Source organism: Dama dama, chromosome 23 (assembly GCF_033118175.1).
Source record: "Dama dama isolate Ldn47 chromosome 23, ASM3311817v1, whole genome shotgun sequence".
Classification (NCBI taxonomy): Eukaryota; Metazoa; Chordata; class Mammalia; order Artiodactyla; family Cervidae; genus Dama; species Dama dama.
In genome coordinates, this window is record NC_083703.1 from 55,354,836 (window position 1) to 55,376,507 (window position 21,672).

Sequence of the window (21,672 nt, forward strand, 5' to 3'; positions counted from 1 at the left end):
TTACATGTAGCTGTGTGTATATGTTAAACCCAGTCTCCTAAATTACCCTCCCCGACTCCCACCTTCTCCCTTGGTAACCATAAGTTTGTTTTCTAAGTCTCTGAGTCTGTTTCTATTTTGTCAGTAAGTTCATTTGTATCAGTTTTTTAGATTCCATATACAAGTGACATCATATGATATTTGTATTTCTCTGACCTACTTCACTAGTGTGATCATCTCTAGGTTCATCCATGTTGCTGCATGTTGCACTATTGTATTCTTTTTCATGGCTGAGTAGTATCCTGTTGTACATATGTACCACATTGTCTTTATCCACTCATCTGTCAGTGGATACTTAGGTTGAAGCTTCCTTGTCTTGCCTGTTGTAAATAGTGCTGCAGTGAACATTGGGATATGCGTATCTTTTCAAAATACAGTTTTCTCCGGATATGTGCTCAGGAGTGGGATAGCAATCCCACTAGATCATATGATAAATTTGTTTTTAGTTGTTTAAGGATCTCTGCTTAGATCTGCCCATTTTTAAATTTTTTGTTTGTTTTTTTGATATTGAGCTGCATGAGCTGTTTGTGTATTTTAGAGATGATCCCTTGTAGTTGCATCGTTAGGAAATATTTTCTCCCATTCTGTGGGTTGTCTTTTTGTTTTGCTCATGGTTTCCTTTGCTTCAGCATGGCTCATTTGAAAGGGTTGTCTTGGAGGGCGCTCTCATAATGGGCACACATGCGAGAAGTTTTTCTGGATCGAGAGTTGCAGACGTGACCCCGGGGAAAGGCTGTATTTCCTGATGTGATGATGGGTGTTGAAGGAGCCGGGACCAGCAGCTCCAAAGACTTCTCCGACTTCTACGTTGGATGGAGCTCCCGTCTGGTTCAGCAGGGAATGCCTGTTGTTGTGATGGCTGGCAGGAGGTTCTTGGCCTTGAGGTTTTCAGCTGCCCTGTGGGGCTGCCCACTCAGCGGGCTCCTTGGGCCACACCCCTGCCCGGCTGAATCCTTCTTCTGTGGGGTGCCTCGTGCCCATTCTCCGCGAGCCTGGCTTTGGGGCGACTTATTCATAGGACTCCTTTCAGCCCCATTGCTAATCCGTCATGGGAAATTGTGTGAAAGTTGTGTTACTGTTTCTAATGGAATCTAGGATGTAATTGGTGCTGGTTTTTGAAGCTAGAATTAATGCCACACTCCCTGCTAGGATTTGGTTTCCAGTGATGTAGCTGGAGCCCCATGAAGGGTGAGTGGTCCTTCGTGTCTTTGTGTCTCTGTGGGTGGGGGGGGGGGGGGCCCAGGTCACCGTGGACACACGAGGGGTCCTGTTCCTGGAACGAGTGTCTGGGCTTCGGGCACTCCAGGCCCGGCCCCAGGTATGTGGGTGGTGGGCAGTGCTGTCTCGAGGTCCAGTCTAGTCCCCAGGGATGGGGACCTGATGGGAGAAGAGACCAGGCTGCCTCCCCCAGAGCCAGTGGCGGGCTTGGGTGGTGACCTGCTCCTGGGCAGGGCTTGGGTCTGAGGTTCCAGATGCAACCTCTCCTGAGACACCTGCTGCCTTGTGCACTTGGCCACTCCAGGCAGCCCATGTGGGGAGCACACCTGGCCGCGGGGGCTCTTGGCAGGCCCTGGCTCCCTGGCCTCCGACCTGCAGGCCAGTGCAGGGTGCTGTGGGGTGGACGGGCTGTGAGGAGCTCTGCCTGCCTGGCTGACGGCTGCTACTTAGATCAGTGAAAGCCCCTCTCGTGTCTCTGTCCTCCTGTGCACATCCTGTCATCATGTCTCTGCTGGCAGGTGTGCTCAGAGCTCAGTGATGGGTTCGTAGCATCTCCCTTTCCTCCTCAGGGCTGTTGGCTCCCCGTGGAGTCGGGCCCTGGGACACATTCTTGACACCAGCCCCCTCCCCCGCCCCCCAGGTATGGTCCTCGTGCGGAGCGAGAATGGGCAGCTGCTCATGATCCCTCAGCAGGCCCTGGCTCAGATGCAGGCCCAGGCCCACGCCCAGGCGCAGCCACAGACTACCATGGCACCGCGCCCGGCCACCCCCACAAGTGCCCCTCCCGTGCAGATCTCCACCGTGCAGGTGAGCACGCGCCCAGCCTGGGGGGGTTGTGGGGGGTAGGATGGCTCAGCTGCCCCAGGAGGAACTCGGGTTTCCTACCTGCACCCCTCCCCCCGCCACCTCCTGTGATTCCTCTCCCCCCCCCCGCCCGCGCCTCCTCTTCCTCCTCTGCAAAGTATGGATCCTGCCACCCTGTAGGACCATGACGGATGGTTAGGACACTTGAGTGCAGGACCCAGTGAGCCCTGAGCCTCGTTAGCTGTTGTGACCAGAGGGGTGCAGAGGAGCTTTGCAGAACTGTGTTAAACAGCCCCCGCACCACACACAGATGTGTGAGCCTTGGGGGCTACTCCCCCCCACCCCCAGGCTGTGTTCCCCCCCCCCCCCCCGCCCCCCCGAGGTTGTGACTGGAGGACAGGTTCAGTGCCTGGGACTCGCCCCTCCCCTAGGTTCTGCCTCCTGGTGCCTTTCTGCCCCTTCTGAGCTGGTTGACTGGTCAGAGACTAACATGGAGACTAGAGGGGTCCTGACAGCTCTGTCGTCCTGTGACTTCAGCCGCATCCCCTGGAGTTGGTGTCCCTGCACTGTAGACAGAGGGGCCCCTCCCTGAGCATCCAAAACAGCCCCAAGCAGCTCGCAGGGTCTGTGGAGGTCTGTTCCGTCAGATGGTTGTAAGATGTTCACTTTGAGTGCTGTGTGATTACAGGAAATCAAAGTGTTGCTTTCCCAGATACATGCCTCCCTCGAAGACCACGTGGGCGGCTCTGCTAAGGAGTGTTGTAGTTATATGGTGGCAATTAGGGGGCCTCGCTGACTCTGGCTAGCCTGGGGGCCCAGGTGTGCTCTCTGTGTTGAAGGAAGGACCGTGTGGTGTGCCGCCTCTCACTTCCCTCCTTTTAGGTGACAACTCCTTGTTTTTCAGGCACCCGGGACCCCAATTATTGCACGGCAGGTGACCCCAACGACCATAATCAAGCAGGTGTCTCAGGCCCAGACGACGGTACAGCCCAGCACCGCACTGCAGCGCTCGCCCGGGGTTCAGGTGAGGTGGGGGCTGGGTGGTGCCCACGATGCCGGGGTCAGGGGTCGGGCCTCATGAGTTTGGGTGCTGGATGCCAGGGTTCAGGATTTGGGGCAGGAGATGCTTTCTCTGCCCACCAGTGCAGGGGAAGCCAGGCTTCTCTAAAACTACACAGAGTTTAGCACCAGCAGCACTTTCAGAAGCCGCCTACTGTGCCAGAAGCGCAATTAAAAAATGTCACCTACTAACATTTGATGGCGCACGTCTCTGAAGCAGAAACGATCTACAGCTCAGAGTATGTGTGTGTTGCACTGAGGAGGGTGTGTCCTCACTGTGTGTGTGTTACTGTGTGTAGCTCTCACAACACCCTCCCTGATGGACACCAACAACGCGGTGTGGGGGCTTCTGGCCCTGATCCCGAGTGCAGCCAGCTTGGCCTCCTTGCTTGTCCTGGTCTCCCCGCTCGCCTTGGTCGTTTGTCTCTTGGCGCCCGCAGCCGTGACACTGCTTTCGGAGCAGCTGGAGGAGCAGTTGGTCCCAAGTAGAAGAGCTTGGTGGTTTCTTCCTGCGATAAGAGCTGCATGGCGATGGTGCTTCCTGGGGTTGGGAGTCATCTGGCCGAGTTCAGCCTGGTTGGAGTGTCTGAGCTTCAGTTGTAGAGAGAGGAGCCTTTTCTGAGAAGGTGGTGAAGCTCATGGTGAACTTTTGCACCAGGCTTATCAGAACAGGTTCTCTCTGCCATCTCAGTATTGTCCAGGTGAAAGATGTTTTCATGGGACTAGTGGGAGCCGTGTGAGGAGTGCATTTTGATAGAAATGACAACCTCCAAGAGCTGGATGTGCCCAGGCTGTTTCTGATTGTCCAGAAGCAGCTCTGCTATGCCTGCTGGTCCATTCTTTTCCTTTTCTTCCTCTGAGGTTTTTTATTTGCCATTTTCTTGTTACAAAAGTAATAAGTGCTTAATGTTACAAGTGAAAGAATTTATCAATGATAAAGAAAGCCCACCATGTCTTCTGACTGACATTTCTCCTGGGAAACCAGTGTTTACAACCTGGGGTTGCAGACAGCTTCCTGCCCAGGGGCCCCCCCTGTCCCTTTGCCCCCCACCAGCAGCACCATTGGAGCACCTCCTGGAGCGGGCAGGCACCAGGACCCGCTTTGCTGAGAGCAGCCGCCCGCGTCATGTTCAGGGTTATACTGCCCCCTACCTTCCAAAGTCATAAGAAAGTTTGAAAAATTGGAGAAGTCTAGATTTTTACGTTCAGTTCAGTTGCTCAGTCGTGTCCGACTCTTTGTGACCCCATGAACTGCAGCACGCCAGGCCATTGGAAGAGTGCCAATTTAAAATAGAGAAGCAGTGAACATTTGCATGATTACTCACATAGGATAGAAATCTCGAGAATTTGACAAGCCCAGTTGTTTGGTGTCTAGTTGTTCGTTTGTTTAAATGTATTTGTTTAGCAAAGTCACCCCTACCTCCCAGCACTGACTACATTGAGCCCCTGCCTGGTTAAAAACCATTTCCAGAGCATTTCTGGATGTGACTCGCTTTGGGGGAGCAGAGAAGGGTGTTGCGGCAGGGGAGGGGAGCCCGGGACCCCAGTGAGTCCTGGTGCTGCCCTGTGGGGTGCCTGCCTGTGTGACATACTGGATTTCTTGTCACCAGCCTCTCTGCACGAGCCAGGGGATGGGCTTTTCAGCTTGTTTCTCTGTTTTCTTTTTTTCCTTTTAATTTCTGAGATGTGATCTGGGTTGTTATGAAAATGTTACTTGTCCTGGCTGCCATGTGACACTCAGGATTGACTCCTGACAGCCAGGTTCCCTCTGGCCATTGGCTTTGCTTCTGTCAGTTTTTGCTGAAGGTGCAAAGCGCTGCTTCCTTGGTGCTCAGGATTGCAGCTCTTGGGGACACAGTCAGCTGTGGGGCTGGCATGGTCCCTCGAGGTGGCGGGTCCTTTGGGGCCTGCCTGTTGCGGGAAGTCTCACGAAGGCCGTCTGTTTACCTCATGCTTTGGATTCTCGTAGCCTCAGCTTGTTTTGGGTGGCGCTGCTCAGACAACCTCACTTGGGACGGCAACAGCTGTTCAGACGGTGACACCTCAGCGGACGGTCCCAGGGGCCACCACCACCTCGACAGCTGCCACGGTGAGAGCTGCCTCTCGGGAGCCACGGGGCCGTGTGTCGGGGTCATGCTGCCCCAGCATGCATGTGGGGAGCCTTCGGGTCTCCATGGCCCCGTACGTGGCGGGGTCTGAGGGCAGTGGCCTCAGCAGGGTCACAGGGAGGGTCCGGCATCCTGCACCACCAGGATTTCGGGCTGTGGAAATGTCTATGTGATGAAGCCCAGACCTGCCGCATTCAGGGACGACGGGGCCCGCACAGCAGTTGTAGCCTGCCAGAGCAGTGGCGTCATCCTCTTCAAGTTTATTTCCAGCAGTTTTCCTACATGTGGATGAATCTTTAAACCAGTGGGATTGTGCTCCATTTGTGATTTAAAACTTTTTCATGTTTCTTTGCTGAGTGTTTTTCAGCATCTTTGTTTAGTAGCTGTGTCATGATTCCATTTCTTTTATTGTGTACTTAGGTATAGGTTTTTCTTTATGATAAGCAACATCACAGTGAATGTCTTGTAGATTGTCTTTTTGCATTTATCAGTTACATTTCTGAAAGTAGAAAGGCTGGGCTGAGTGAGCTGTGAATTTGATCTGTGCCTTGGGAGCACATGTCTTGGCTTATACTCCCATCATCAGGCGATGAGAGTAACTGCATTTTCCTGAGACATTTTAGAGAAGAAATACATTTCTTATATGATACACAACATCTTAATTAAACCAAAGGCTATGATAACAGTTTGCTTTGTAAGAGTTTTTCACTTATACCTTCTTAATTTCTATCCAGGAAACTATGGAAAACGTGAAGAAATGTAAAAATTTTTTATCTACGTTAATAAAACTGGCATCGTCTGGTAAACAGTCTACAGAGACGGCCGCTAATGTGAAAGAACTGGTACAGAATCTGCTGGTAAGAGCCCGCACGCCGGCCCCTGCCTTAGAGCGCAGTACTTGGCTACTTGGAAGGGGGGGGCGGGGGTGGCGACTGCAGTCTGGGCCCCTCTGCCCTTGCCCTGACACTTTTGCCCCTGGCTTCTTGGAACCTCGCAGCTGGACAGCTCTCCCAGCGTCTCCTTTTCCACGTCAGTCGCTTGGCGTGCTGGCCACACAGGAGCGATGTGAATTCACCAAAGAGATGGCGGGTGTTTTAAGGGCTTTCCCTCTCACTCCTCCTCGTCTTTCGTGGAGGATTTTGAATGACACGGAAGCGGAAGGCAGAGTGAGGAGCGCTTGCGGGCCAGCTGCCGGCTTCGCAGGTCCTGAGTTCTTATCTGGCTTTGCATCCACTGTGCCCGTGTTGCTGCACATAGCCCCTCCCCAGTCTCATTCCTGGACATAACCTGGGACCCTGGGGATCCTCGCAGCCCCCAGGCTTCTGGAAGCTGAGTCCAGTGTCACCGCAGGGCTTGGTCAGTCATCCAGTCGACTTCTGGCTGCTGCCTCCGTGTTGCTGTTCACCTGGGGTCCCCTCCTTCCCGCTCTTTCCTTGCTCTTGGTCTCTTTGTCCAGGAAGCCTGGTGGTTTAGCACACGTGCTGATGGCCATTTCTGTCCTGCTGCTGTTGGGTTTGTCGGCGCGACCCCTCCACTTGCAGCCTCCCTTCCATGCCACGGGCTCAAGCTGGAGGGGAGCCACCCCTGGGCTGAACACGTGGGTTTGGGGCTGGAAAGGAGTGAAGTTGCGCTCTCACAGAAGAAATGATCACTTCAGATGCGCCTTAAATATTTTCAGGAAACTAAGAGATTGAAAAACAGTGTCACCTCCTGAGAGGAACAAGAACTCCCAGCTTTTTGTTTGTTTCAATTACAGTTTATCTTCTAATGAACATTTGTAGTTAAATACATGCTGTTCTTTCTTCCCACGGCCCCTTGTCTGCAGCCCCTCCTGGGACTGGAAGCACGGGCTCATCTCACCATCTCTCTTGCTTCCCAGAAGAGCCCAGCGCTATCCCCCTGTGCTGTGCCCTTCTCAGGGTTCTGGGACCCCCGTCCTGCCCTCTTTGCAGCCCTGACTGCTCCCTCCTTGACTTGGGCCCAGTCAGCCCCGGGCTTGGAGGCTGGTGGGAGGTGACCCCGCGTGAGAGGGTGCAGGTGTGCACCTTGTCTCGTAGGACTCCTGGGTGTGGGCAGAGCCACCTGGGTCAGTGCTCACGCCTTCAGGGCACCTGTGCTGCCCTGTCCCTGCCCACCTCTGGTCCTCCTGGTCTCATGGCCGCTTGCTGTGGCCCCTCTCATCTGGGCACGCGCTTCTCTCTCTGGCGCCCCAGCTGCTCTGGGGTCTCAGCGTAGGTGTGGTCTCTCCAGGGAAGGGCGTCCCTGGCCTGTCTTACCTTCCGACTTGGTCTCGAGGGTACTTTTAGGCTTGTCTGTCTCCTGGCAGAATGCCTGATGTACAGTGGTAGTAAGAAAACTGAGGAATGGCACAGCGAGCCCACGGCCTGGAGGGAGGAATAACTGTTTGTAAAACTTGAGACCTGGAGAAGTACTGCATAAAGATACATGTGTGCAAACTTGTATTCACTGAGGAATTTTAATGTGAATTTTGTCTTCAAGGATGGAAAAATCGAAGCAGAAGATTTCACTAGTAGGTTATACCGAGAACTTAATTCTTCACCTCAACCTTACCTTGTGCCTTTCCTGAAGGTAATCCGAAGCCCGCTGTGAGCGCCCAGTGTTGGGGGGGGAGGTGGTGGGCTCCTCTGGGAAGGGGTGGACTTGGACGGGTGTCACCAGTGCGTTTGCAGCTTTCAAGCCCCTGAGACAGACTGTTAAGTTTTCTGTTCGGAGGCTTTTCTGTAAGTTTCAAGAGCCCTACCGCTGCGACCACAGTGTCGTGTTGCACCTGGGGGTCCAGAAGGGCCCTGTCCTCTTAGAGGGCGGCCCGTGTGCCCGCGGCTGAAGGGGGCCACTCTGCTGGGAGGCAGGTGTCGCTCAGACACCTCTGCTGCCCTAATGCGCTTTAACCACCTGTCGGAAATGACGCTGCTGGTTGGTGTTTAAACAGTTCCAGCCAGTTCTCACTGAGGGCCACCCTGCCCAGCGGCAGTGACAGTGTGGGGTGCTGACACTGGATCCCTTGAAGCCCCACACCGACGCTGGGGCGTATTCTCAGGGTTGTGTGTTTCTGGGTCAGAGGAAGGGTGGTGCTGCCAGCCGACCCCATGTCTGTCTTTCCGCCCAGAGGAGCTTGCCCGCCTTGAGACAGCTGACCCCCGACTCCGCGGCCTTCATCCAGCAGAGCCAGCAGCAGCCACCGGCCTCACAGGCCACCACCGCGCTCACCGCCGTGGTGCTCAGTGGCTCGGTCCAGCGCACGGCTGGGAAGACGGCGGCCACCGTGACCAGCGCCCTCCAGCCCCCTGTCATCAGCCTCACGCAGCCCACACAGGTGGGCGTCGGCAAGCAGGGGCAGCCCACGCCGCTGGTATGAAGGCCGAGCCTTGCCCTGCTCCCCACCCGCCCACCTGCCTGCGGCCCAGAGAAACTGGCAGGGGGAGTTTGGGGTGTTAAATCCTGAGTAGTGAACTGTCAGGTTGAGATCAGGGCCCTGCAGGTTCCTAGTTTATTTCTCAGTAAAGCCAAGTAAGCCTGTCGGTTTCTACCCTCTGGCATGTCCGTTATCTGTATGGTTCAGGGTGTCCCTGGGTTAAGTGGACATAGCATGTGTGTGGTGCATCTCAGCCGGGCGTTGTCTTCCATCAGGAGCCACGGCCCAAACACACGGAGCCAATGCAAGTGCTGAACGTTGGGCACGTCAGTTTTCATGGCTTAGGACCCAGCTCCACAGTGTAGTTTGGGGCCTGGGGCTTCCCAGGCATGCAGCTGCTGATGGTGGGTTGGTGTGTGGTTCTGATCCAGGTTCTAGTTGTGCAGCTGTGTAGAAGCCGTCTCTGCTGGGAAGAGTGAGGTTTGCCGGCAGGCAGGTGGAGTTCGCCAGGCATAGCAAGTCAGTTGCTTTTTTTTTCCCCCTCCAGTTTCAAAGGGGTGTAGTTCCTAAGTGCGTGTGTGTGTTCAGTCGTGTCCAGCTTGTTGTGACCCCATGGACTGTAGCCCTCCAGGCTGCTCTGTCGATGGGGATTTTTGGGCAAGAATACTGGAGTGGGTTGCCATTTACTCCTCTAGGGGATCTTCCTCACCTAGGGATCGAACCTGTGTCTCCTGGACTGAAGACAGATTCTTTTACCGATGAAATCACCTAGGAAGGTCCTTTGTTCCCACTGTTGTTTATCAGTTGCTCAGTGGTATCCAACTCTTTGCCACTCCATGGATTGCTGCATGCCAGGCTTCTCTGTCCTTCAGCATTTCCCAGAGCTTTTTCCATTGAGTCAGTGATGCCATTCACTCATCCTCTGTTGTCCCCTTCTCCTTCTGCCTTCAATCTTCCCCAGCATCAGGGTCTTTTCTAGTGAGTCGTCTCTTCACATCAAGTGGCCAGAGTATTGGAGCTTCAGCTTCAGCATCAGTCCTTCCAATGAATATTCAGGGTTGATTTCCTTTAGGATGGACTGGTTGGATCTCCTTGCAGTCCAAGGAACTCTCAAGAGTCTTCTCCAACACCACAGTTCAAAAGCATCAATTCTTCAATGCTCAGCCTTCTTTATGGTCCAACTCTCACATCCGTACACGACTCCTGGAAAAACTAGCTTTGACTATATGGACCTTTGTTGGCAAAGTTTGATGCCTTTGTTTTCTAGTACATTGTCTAGGTTTGTTACAGCTTTTTTCACGAGGAGCAAGCTTCTTTTCATTTCATGTCTGTAATCGTTATCTGCAGTGATTTTGGAGCCCAGGTAAAGAAAATATGGTGCTGTTTCCACTTTGTCCCCATCTATTGGCCACGAAGTGATGGGACCAGATGCCATGATCTTAGATTTTTTTGAATGTTCCTATAGACAGTTAAAAAATTTAATAAAACAATGCAGGTCTTTGTGTTACTTTCATTGGTTGTAGAGTGTGTATTTTATGATAATGCCCAAGTGATACTCAGGTGGGTGATCAGAGTCATGAGGGGAGTGCTGGTCTCTCACCTGCTCAAATTGAAATCTGTGTTTGTTTCTGCCTTCATCGGTGGTGAGGAAGATGGGCTCCATGGAGGTGGAGAAGTGTCTGCTGGCCACGGCTGGAGCCGGTGTGCCTTGGGCCAGTGTGCCAGTGTGAGGGCAGGGCTCCCTGCGCCCCTCCCCCGGAGGGGAGGGCTCTGCCTCGGTCCTGCTTTATTGCAGCAGAAAGACTAGATGCAGCAGACTCAGGCACCGATCATCACCTGCTGTCCTTGAAGCCTGTGGGGACGGGAAACCCTGAGGCTTTTCTCTTAGCTTGTGCCACAAGGTGGCCTGAACCTCTGGGGAAAATCGTGCATCTGTTCTCCCAGATGGTGTGGATTTCCACGGGACTGGTTGCCGAGATCACATGGGCCAGGGCACCCCCAGCCCCCTCCTCGAGTACCTATAGCACAGGGCAAGCCCCCAGGTGACCGTTATAGAATTCAGAAGCTGGGTTTTGAGCATCCTGCCTGAGGCTGTGGTGGGTCTGAGGTGGCCCTGGCACCTGTGCTGGCATCTGGGGAGAAGCCACTTGTTCCTGCTGGTTCAGGAGCTCTGTGGACCCTGTCCCCCAGGTGCTGACCTCAGGGCCCCACGTGTGGCTCTGCTCCAGGAGCTCGAGGTGGTGGTGGAGGCACTGGACGTGGGGCACCATCCAACCTGCCTGGTCTTTTGGGACGGCTGGGACCCTGGGCTGGGGATGGGTGCCGGCAGCCCCCTTGAGGGTGGGGGTGTGTGCTCATGCTCCCCCGCGGACTCTCCCCAGGTGATCCAGCCGTCGCCCAAGCCCGGAGCGCTGATCCGGCCGCCGCAGGTGACACTAACGCAGACGCCCATGGTCGCGCTCCGGCAGCCCCACAACCGCATCGTGCTCACCACGCCCCAGCAGATCCAGCTGAACCAGCTGCAGCCAGGTGAGCGCCTGACCCTGTCCGCCTGGTCCTCATCGCTGTGGGACTCACAGCTCAAGCTTGGCTACTTCACGTGGCCCGTCAGTGCTGTTAGCCCCGGTCCCCACCCTGGCAGCATGGTTTTTAGAGGACTGGATTCCTTACCAGCAGTCATTCTTAGACCTCAGAAAGTGTGATGAAATGCAGGAAGATAAGTGCTTAAGAGAGGCTGCCTGTGCTTTTCCTGTAGCTTAGAGTTAGTAACGTGGTGTTTCTTACGGTTTAGGAAGCTTCCTCATGGCGGGTTGGGGGTAACGGCCTCCCTTGGCCCACCCAGCCCTGGCGCGAGTCCGTGCAGGGGGCACACCCTTCTCTCTTGCTCTGCAGTCCCTGTGGTGAAACCTGCTGTGTTACCTGGAACCAAAGCTCTTTCTACTGTCTCCGCACAAGCTGCTGCTGCACAGAAAAATAAACTCAAGGAGCCCGGGGGAGGCTCGTTTCGGTAAGGAGTGTGCACAAGAGGTGCCAGTGGGAAGGCCACGTGGGTACCTGCCTGTGCCCAGGAGTGACTGCTCCATGGCACCTTTTGACGCTGTGTCCCCTCCACGCTCAGCTCTGATCTCCGAGCTTGTGTTTTCCCACTAAGCGACTCGAGGAGGTTTGCTGCAGACACGGTGGGAAAGGCAAGCCAGCTGACTCTGCAAGCCAGCAGGAGGTTTGTTTCTGAGACATGACGGCTCAGCCTTCTGAGTGCATCATGGTCCTCATAGAGGACGCATCCCGTGTCCTCCCATCAGCCTCAGAGCCTTTAGAGGTGCTGTGCTTTGGTTTCTTGATGGGCAGCTGGTCTGAGTGTTGCCCTAGGAATGTCTGCGGTATCTCCTCTGGTTTAGGTCCAGAGGTGGTGAAGTGTGCACGTGTTGGGGGCCCATTGGTCCTTCCCTTCCCAGACGCTTTGGCCCCAAAATGGTTAGGCAGCACTGGGAGGCTTCGGGGCCCACATCAGAGCTGGGTTCTAGGCAGGACAAGGAGGTGGGGGCCGGGCAGGGTGGGAAGGATGCTCATGAGGGTGAGGGAGGTTGTGGAGGTGAGAGACACGTCCACCGGCGGGTCAGAGAGGAAAGGAGCGAGGGTTCCCAGAGGCCATGCTTCCTCCTGCAGGTGAGAGAGCCAGATATGCAGAGCAAGTCAACCAGATGGGCCTGGTGGGGTTGAGTCCCGGCTGAACACTCAGGTGACAGCTCTGGGAAAGCCATCGCTGGGGTTGCCCACCTGCCCTAGGGGTCTGGGACCAGTGACACACAATGACAGCAGCACGCCCAGCGCCCTCGTCTTGTTGTCTAGAACCGATTCTTCCACAGTGACCAGGCGCTTCACGAGGCTGCTGGTTCTAGGCGGGATTCAGGAGGATGCAGGATAAGTTAGTGCCTTTCCGGTGGTTAGAAAGCAGTGCTCGAGGGTCAGAGTTCGCAGAGTTCTAACTCTCTTTGAGTTAGAGTCGCCGCCTTTTATTTCCTGAAGGGACGATGATGACATCAATGACGTAGCGTCCATGGCTGGAGTGAACCTGTCAGAAGAAAGCGCGAGGATATTGGCCACAAACTCTGAGTTGGTGGGCACCCTGACACGGTCCTGCAAAGACGAGACCTTCCTACTCCCGGCACCTCTACAGAGAAGGATATTAGAAATAGGTACAGCCCTGGGATGTCGGGCCTCACGTGTGGGCTTGGTGTGGACCACAACCGCGTGCTCGGTGTGCAGCTGTCCTGGGCTGGGGGGACACACCTCGTTCCTGGTCACCTGTTTTGCCAGGGCTGTGCTCTCCAGGGGGTTGACAGTGGTGGTCTCAGGGAAGCAGGTGTAGACCCCCTCCCCTGCGGGCCTGCCTGGGGTGCTCTTGGGTGCACAAAGCCATAACCAGTGAATAAGAGGAAGACAGCGAAGGGAAGAACAGCGCTCCAGTGATGGTAAAGTGCTGCCTGTCCCCAGGGAAGAAACACGGCATCACGGAGTTGCACCCAGACGTGGTGAGTTATGTGTCACATGCCACGCAGCAGAGGCTGCAGAACCTGGTGGAGAAGATATCGGAGACGGCCCAGCAGAAGAACTTCTCTTACAAGGTAACTGCTGTTTCTCTGGGGGACACTCCCTGTTGTCCCTCCCCGGGGGAGGGCGCAGAGGTAGGCAGTCAAGTGTCCAGCCTGTTTGGAGTTTTCCCAGAACTGGATTTGGGGGAGAGGCTACTGCTTTCAGCCCCATGGCACCCTTGGGTGCCGTCCACCTGGCTGGGGAGGAGGATCCGAGAGCCGATCTGCTGGTCCAGGCAGGGGCCTCTTCAGCTCTACAATGGGTGGAGTCTTCCACCCATTCTTCCCACTCCCCCGTGGTCTTTGGGCCTGAGGCCTGAGCTGTCCCTGCAGCCCTGAGGGGGTCCCGCCCACCTTTGACTCGAACAGCTCTCCGTTTTGTTCTGTGGAGGGCCACTTTTGGGGCACCATGGAGAGGCGAGGTGCCTGCCGAGCTCTACCAGGCACTGCCTTCAGAGCAGCATTTGGAAAAAAGCATGTAGCCATTTGTTTTAAATTTTTTTTTTAATGTTACTATAAAAATTTTAGCTGTCACTTAAAAAAAAAATCAAGTGATGTTCGGTCCTGGATTTTGGCCCCCCCCAAAAAAAAAAAATCAAGTGATGCCAAAGTGTGTAAAATGGAAACTTTCTTGTGAGCCCCAAGGAGACTCACTTGCGACGGCATGTGAGCATCCAGAGCACTTATCAGATGTGGAGCTGGGAGGTGGAGGGGGTCGTTGGAGTCTGCGCACCAGCCTGGGGATTGGGCCGAGGGAGGCTGGAAGCGGTACGCCGACTGGCTGGCTGGGCTCTCAAGTTTATGACAAACAGTGTTTTCACTTTTTTGTAGGATGATGACAGATACGAACAGGCAAGTGATGTCCGGGCTCAGCTCAAATTTTTTGAACAGCTTGATCAAATTGAAAAACAGAGAAAAGACGAACAGGAAAGAGAGATCTTAATGCGGGCAGCAAAGGCAAGTGCTTGCGGCTCACTCAGTTTTCCCATCTCCATCCTGAGGGCTCACACACATGCTTGGGGTGTCCGGGGGCCAGAGCGCTCACACACACATTCGGGGTGTCCAGGAGCTGGAGCGCTCACACACACATTCAGGGTATCCAGGAGCCCAAGCTCTCATACTCATGCTTGGGGTGTCTGGGAGCCTGAGTGGTGTTTGAGGGTGACCTCATGACACGGGGCACGGGGCGGGGGCCTTCGAACAGCAGCGGTCACTCAGTGTGTGGGCAGGTCCCCTAGCTGCATGGCGCCCTTGGGCTGCCCGTACCCACCATCCTCATGTCATATCACATCAGATTCTGCAGTTGGCAGACCTGCCACAGGCCACACCATGGTTCTTCTGTCCAAGTGGTATTGATTTTCTCAAAAATAATGTTTGTTTTTTGTGATGATATTTGGCTAGATGCATTTAAAAAATTTGACGTTTTCTGTTGTAAGACTTAGATTTTGTTATATCACGAATAAGATAACATGTTTGTTGGATGAGAAATGTTTAGGTCATAAATTGTTTTTCTTTTTTACCTGTTTGATAAAATAGTCTCGATCCAGACAAGAAGATCCAGAACAGTTAAGGTTGAAACAGAAGGCAAAGGAGGTAAGCTTTTCTAGTCTAAGAACCTGCACAGCACACTGGAAAGTGTGTTTGTAGTCAGCCTGAGTGCTGATGGGTGAGAGAGGGGCTGAGGAAGTGATGGCATACCTGAAATGGGCCTCCACATAGCGACTAACACCGTTCCTGGTGTTTGCCTGTGCAAACCGTTTGTGTCCTGCTTTTACGTTTCCTGGTAATTTCTCATTCGGGGCATCTGATCTCTGTACTCTCAAAATTTGCTCATGTTTTCTGAGCTTTTTAAAAGATTTTTTTTTTATTATTGCTTTACTACTTTTATGATTGTAAAATATGCTTACTGTTTATTAAAAAAGTCAAACTAAAAGTTTAATTTGGAAAAATTTGGAAAACCCTTTGGTGTCTGTGTATTACTTTTGTAGTAAGAAAAAAAAGGTGCATAAAATGACAGTCTCTGTTTGCTTTTCAAAACAAAGATGCAGCAACAAGAACTGGCACAGATGAGGCAGCGAGATGCCAACCTCACAGCACTAGCCGCCATCGGACCCCGGAAAAAGAGGAAAGTGGACTCCCCGGGACCGGGATCGGGACCAGAGGTACCGCTTGGATGCAGGGACAGGGGCTGGAGGGCCTCGGGCGTCAGCCTCCCACTCACCCTCCAGGGAGTCGGGCTTTCGCACCATTTACATGTTGTCTCACCGCCCTCAGAATACGTTTTACATTCGATGCTTTATATTCAAATCAACCTATTTGTGGATGTCACTTGAGCCATCCCTTTGCAGGAGGAGGTTTGATCTCTGTAGCTTATACAGTGAGGTTTAGGCTGACTTTAGAGACCATGTGGGACATTCAGTCAGCAGAGTGACCTTCCTTGAGGTGACTGTCCTCATTGAGTGTGGACGTGAGGTGAGCCCAGATCCCAGCATGAAGGAAAGCTGTGGCCTGGTTCTGTTTGTCCACATTTTGTTAGTTTCCTGTTTTGTTTGCTCTCATATCTTTATATATAATTACAAACCCTCTGTTAAAGTATCATGATTTTTTCTTTAAACTGCCAGTTGTGAATCTCAGGAAGACGAGAACATTGTCTTTTATATTTACCTGCTGACTTGCCATCTCTGATGTTTGGTGTTCCTTCCCCGAGTTCCAGGTTTCCATCGGCAGTATTTCTCTTTGGCTTGAAGGACAGCATTTAGTGTTGCTGGTAGTGCAATCTGCTTGGTGATGGGATCTTTCAGCTTTTGTTTACTTGAAAGTGGTTGAATTTCCTCCTTAAAATTTTGAATGAAATTTTCCCTGAATATTCACAGTTCTTTTCTTTCAACTCTGTCTTTTTTAAAGTCAATTTCTCTCACCTTCTTGAATAGGCCAAGCAAATCCAGATACGTATAACTAAATTTAATAGAATGACAGACGAACCAGGGACAAGCGATTCTGAGAACTTTAGCTGCCTTTACATTTTCCCTATCTCCTGAGGTCTGTCTTAGTGCTGGTCTGTCTCTTCTGAGGGAGCTCCTATTCTCATTTAGTTGTGTTGTCTTGCTCCAGCTCACAAAGAAGATGGGAGGTGTCCCAGTGTGCTTTGCAGAGTTACAGAACTCTTATTCTTTCTTAGATGTGAACACAGCCATGAACGTGTGACCATTAAATCATCCTGAAAGAAGTTGTATAGTATTCAGTGTTCCACTGTGATTTCGATCCTTGTTTCCTGTTGGTCATGAGTTTCAAGATGACTGTCTTGCTTCTTAGAAGTTTGTTGTCTTTGTTTAGACGTGGTTCTCTTGACCTCTGCTGGGGCTTCTCTGAGCTTCTTGGGTCTGTAGGTCACTGTTTCTCCTCAAATTTGCAGCACTTTGGCCTTTACTTCCTCAAACCTTTCTCTGTTTCAGTCTTTTCCTGTGGGGTTTCCCAGGTATACCTCTGTTAGCTCTCTTGATACTGCCCTGTGGGTCTCTGAGTCTGTACCTGTTTTTCTGTAATCACTTTCTTTTTTGTTCGAGACCGGATAATCTCTACTGATCTATCTTCAGGTTCTCTGTCATCTTGCCTGTCCAGTGAAGTTTTACTTTGTTGACACATTTGCAGCTCTGGGATTTCTGCCTAGGTCTTTTTCTTTTTTTAAATCATTGCTAATTCTTTGCTGAGATTTCCCTGTCTGCTCCTTATTGAGGCCAGATTTTCCCATCATCCTTGGAACCTCTTTGTAAAAGCTGCTCTGACGGTTCGTCAAATCCAACATCTGGGTCATCTTGACTCTATCTCTGTTGACTGCTCTTGCCCGCAACTGTGGTAACAGCTTCCTGTCTCTGCGCGTCTAGACATTGTCACCTGTACGCTGGATGTTGTGAATGATACATCATCACCCTCTGAAGAGTGTCACTGCTTATTTAAGTTCAGCAACTGGCTGCTCATCTTGAGTGTGTGCTTTGCGTTTGCTTCGGTGTTCAGTAGGGTCTGTGGCGATCTCACCCAGTGGGGCTCAGTCAGCACATTTGCCTTCCCTGTGAGGTCAGGGTGGGTCTTGCATAGGGTGTGATCCTTACTCCTGGGAAAGGCCTTGGCATCTTGGCTGGACCCCGGGAGTGAGGACGTGGGGCGGGCTGTACTACTGCAAGGACTGTTAACTTGCGCGTGTTTTGGTTACGTCACACGGCTGTTTCATGGTAATCTTAGTTCCATAAGTAACTTGATGGTTAATACTGACTAGTCTTTGTGGATGTCTGTTTAGTCATTTGGTTTTCCACATCTTATTCTCTGTTGGATTCTTTTGGAATGTTTCCTGGGGGCCGAGTTCTCCAAATTTGTGTGTGTTGACGACAGTTTTGATAGCTATAAAATCCTTGGCTTGAGACTCTTCCTTGAGTAAGTAGTTACATTAGATATTTTCCCCTGGTGTAAAAGGTTTGCTGTCTGTCTGGTGACTGTCTGATTTTATTTCTCTTGTGTTTCACATGTTCTTTCTGCCCGAAGTTGCCCACTGAATTCTTTTCCCTCAAAGCCAAGCATTTTACTTGGAATCTGCTGTTTTTAGGTGGTTGTTCTTGGGGAGAGGTTGTGTTCATTCAACATGCAGTTTGAACGTTTTTGTATTTGGGAACATTTTCTTTTTTGTTTTTGTTTTCCTCTTCAGAGATTCCTGTTATTCATATGTTGTATCTTTCATACCTACCGTCAGTATTTGCCTTTTCTCTTCGATCCTTTTAATCTCTCTTTTAAAAAAAAGTTTTATGCTTTTTAACCTTCTTACTGTCTTCTTTCTTCCTTAGTGTCTTATTTGTTTTATTTGCTCTTGTGTTCTTTTTTAGTGTAGTCTTCATTTCTCAACTGAAATTCTCTTTTCTTTCTAATTTTTCCTTGACTTTGTCAACTCATTTCCAAGTTTTGCTAATTCTGATTTATGTTGTTCTTTCATGCATTTTACCATTTTCTCAGTGTCTCTGCCTGTTTGGAAATAGACATCATAGTTTTGATTTCTTATTGATTGTGTTTCTGGTGTTTTCCATTATCTCTCTGGGTGGTGTTCTGCTCCTTATTCTCATTTTTCCTTAGGGCAGCTTGTCTGGGGTTCAACCTTTTCGTGGTTCACTTTTGTGTGAACTGTGTGGTCTTAAACATTCAGGAGGAGGCAGTGTGAAGATCTGCTGGCTTCACTGAGCTCCTCTTCCATAGTTTCCACATGGTGTTAGATGTGCTGTCTGTGATTCTTGGCTCTGCCCCTCTCCACTCTTAGCTGGACCTTTTTGTTTCCTCTGTCCTGTCCTGCTCAGCTTCTGTTTCACTCCTCACAGAGTCCCCTCTGTGTGGGCCTCTGGCTGGTCACAGGCAGAGCTCCTGGTGGCAAGGCCACAGTCAGAGTACCAGCCCAGTCTGGTGGCTGCTGTCAGGTGAACCTGCCCCCTTCTTGGTGAAGACCCTGAGGGTTTTGTTTGAGACCTCAAAGCTGTCCGGCAGCTTTTCGTGCATAGTTTTGAGGTGGTCTCCAGGCTTGTGGCTGCTTGCAGCTCGTCTCCACTGGTTTTGTTCTGTGTGTTGCCTGCTGGCCTTTGGTTTTGCTTCCTAGCTGCTCTGGATTTTCTCTGGCCTTTGGGAAGATTAAAAACCTCTGATGTCTCTGGCACCATCTTTCCAGGATGTATTGATTAACATTTTTCAACATGTTTTCTTTTAATTTATAATAGTTTCAAACCTTTAGAAAAGTTGGAAGAACAGAATGAGAATCTCCATATCCAGATTCTCCGTTTTGAACACTTGGCACCTCTATTTCATCACCTCTTCTCTTTACACATGCAGTGTGCCTGTGCACTTGTGTATTATACATAATGTGTATAAAATCTTTTCCCGATGGATATCCCATCACCTCTAAATGCTGATGATGCTGGACACTCTCTTACATTACTACTGCACCCCCCTCCCCCCCGCAATCAGGACATCGCCCTGATGGCCCAGGGTCCCCAGACCTGCTTGCACTTCACCGCCTGTCCAGGGCGTGTGCAGTGTCCAGCTGGCACGTGGTGTGAGCCTCTGCCTGATGCCTGCATTCCTGACAGCATTAGAGAGGACAGGCTTCTGGTTCTGTAGGGCGATCCTCAGTGTCATTAGGCCAACAGTATTGACTTCTTGCTGCTGGTGACCATAGCCTTGATGACCTGACTGCATGCTTGGTTAAGAAAGCAGCCTTCCCCACTGTGTAGTTGCCTGGTCCCTTGGTGTTCATTAGTGTTGTGTGAGGAGGGGTCAGGGTCACGCACTGCTCTGTCCCTGTCACCCCTCCCCTGGCCTCAGCACCCACGCATGGCTCCCGCTGCGTCAGGACCTCCAGGCTAGGGGCCAGGCTGTGGCGCTCTGTGTCCATCATGCCCCGACATTTACTGGTTGCCTTCTGCTGTGAAGAAGAGCCTCCCTCCCACCCTCCTCCATCCATCCATCCACTCATCACCGTGTGTGGACACATGGATCCTGCTGTGTTCAGGGGGTGTAATCAATGCTCTCGTTGTTTCTAGATTGATCAGTGGAAGCTTCTTCAAGCTGGTTCTATATCCTTTTGAAACGTTGCCCTCAACCTGTAAGCATGAGAGGTGTCTGGGTGACTGTGCCTGCCCTGCCCTCGCCCGCGTGGCACCTGGGAGCATCCCTGCAGTGGAGGGTGATATTTGGAGACCAGTGTCTGAGCACTGTGCGTGCTGGTCGCCACGGGGTCCCTGCCCCAGGCCCTGGAGGCCCCAGCATTCAGAGACTGGAATGTGTGTCTGTGCACAGTTGTGTGCGTGTGTGCGCCTCTCTGTATCGAGAATGACCCTATGCGTTCCAGTGGATTCTGAAATTCTAGTCTAGGACCTCAGGGCTTCTTCCAGGCTCCTCCCCTTCCTTCCTTTGGAGTCCCTTCACAGGCAGTGAGACATCAAGTTTCCATTCTTCTCAGAATATTTGGTTCTTCTTTGTTTTTGCTCAATGTAACCAATCCCACAACCACTCTGGCCGCTGGGGTCCCTGTGCTGGGAGGGGAGGGCCCAGGGGAAGGGCATGTTGATCAAGTTCTGTCTTAGGTACTGAAATACCTACAACGTAGAGACTGGCGGGGCGGGTGTGGGTGAGGGCAGGAGAGGTGTTGGGGAGGATGGAGCACCCCGAGGAGACAGTGGAGACGCATCACTGGAGGGGGCGTGGCACCATGCATTGTCTGTGTGCTGATTTGGGACTTTTGGAAAAGTGAGTTTTGTGTGTGATAACAAACACAAAATCTGGAGCTTCAAAAAGTCCTTCAAGTGCTTTTCTTCATCAGAGATAAGGCTTGATGTTTTTCTTTTTTAGTTTAGGGCTATATCCTTAGGGTATGTCTTAAGAACTTTTATTATGAGCCAATTGTAGACTTGCAGAAAAGTTACATAAAGGGTAGAGTTTCCATGTACCCCTCACTCAACTTCCTGATGTGAAGTAGTGCTGTGATACTGTGAACTCAAGACATTACTGGGTTTTGTCTTTCAGAATTAATTTTAAATATGTAAACTTCATATTTTAGAGCAATTTTCGGTTCACAGTCAAATTGAATGTAAAGTACAGTTTTCCCTATGCCTCTGCTCCTCCACCCCCGTGCACAGCCTCCCCCATTATCCATACCCCCACCAGATGGTGCATATGTTACAGCTGATGAACCTGCATTGACACGTCATCACCACTCAGAGTCCACAGTTTATATCAGGGCTCACTCTTGTGTTGTACATTCTGTGTGTTTGGACAAATGTATATAATAACCTATCCACCTTTATAGCATCACACACACAGTATTTTCACTGCCCTAAAAATCCTCTATGCTCTGCCTCTTCATCCCTCCTATTCCCCACTCCCTGGAAACCCATGATCTTTTTACTGACTCCATAGTTCTGTCTTTGCCAGTGTCATAGAGTTGAAACCAGACAGAATGTAACCTTTTCTTACTGGCATCTTTCACATAGTTGAATGTTTTTAAGGTTCCTTCATGTCTTTTCATGGTTTGATAACATACTTTGTTTTGTTGCTATTTCATTGCCTAGATGCATCACATTTTACTTAAACATCACCTACCAAAAGACATCTTGGTTGCTTCTGAGTTTTGGCAATTATGAATACAGCAGCTGTAAACATCTGTGTACAGGTTTCTGTGTGGATGTGAGTTTTGAACTTACTCAGGTAAATACCAAGGGACACAATTTTGTGTGGTGAGAGTATATTTACTTTTGCTATAAACCTCCATACTGTCTTCCCAAGTGACTGTACCGTTTCACGTCCCCACCAGCACTGAACGAGCGTTCCTGCTGCTCCACACCCACACTGGTACTCGTGTTGCCAGTGTTCTGGGTTTTGCCCTTTCTCATAGTTATGTGGTAACGTCTCTTTGCTTTAATTTGCGCTTCCCTAGTGACATACGATGTGGAGCATCTCT

At 51.4% G+C, this 21,672-nt stretch overlaps 1 protein-coding gene across 1 annotated transcript in view; it reads left to right on the forward strand.

Annotated features, from left to right (window-relative positions):
* TAF4 (TATA-box binding protein associated factor 4) overlaps window positions 1-21,672 on the forward strand; it is a 62,694-nt gene that overhangs the window by 33,315 nt on the left and 7,707 nt on the right. The window contains exons 2-14 of the mRNA XM_061126896.1: window positions 1,898-2,064; window positions 2,966-3,085; window positions 5,090-5,209; window positions 5,963-6,085; window positions 7,728-7,817; window positions 8,356-8,598; window positions 10,983-11,130; window positions 11,494-11,608; window positions 12,628-12,797; window positions 13,096-13,226; window positions 14,025-14,150; window positions 14,730-14,786; window positions 15,236-15,355. Of these exons, the coding sequence (XP_060982879.1) occupies window positions 1,898-2,064; window positions 2,966-3,085; window positions 5,090-5,209; window positions 5,963-6,085; window positions 7,728-7,817; window positions 8,356-8,598; window positions 10,983-11,130; window positions 11,494-11,608; window positions 12,628-12,797; window positions 13,096-13,226; window positions 14,025-14,150; window positions 14,730-14,786; window positions 15,236-15,355 (1,730 nt within the window). The remainder of the gene's footprint in view (window positions 1-1,897; window positions 2,065-2,965; window positions 3,086-5,089; window positions 5,210-5,962; window positions 6,086-7,727; window positions 7,818-8,355; window positions 8,599-10,982; window positions 11,131-11,493; window positions 11,609-12,627; window positions 12,798-13,095; window positions 13,227-14,024; window positions 14,151-14,729; window positions 14,787-15,235; window positions 15,356-21,672) is intronic.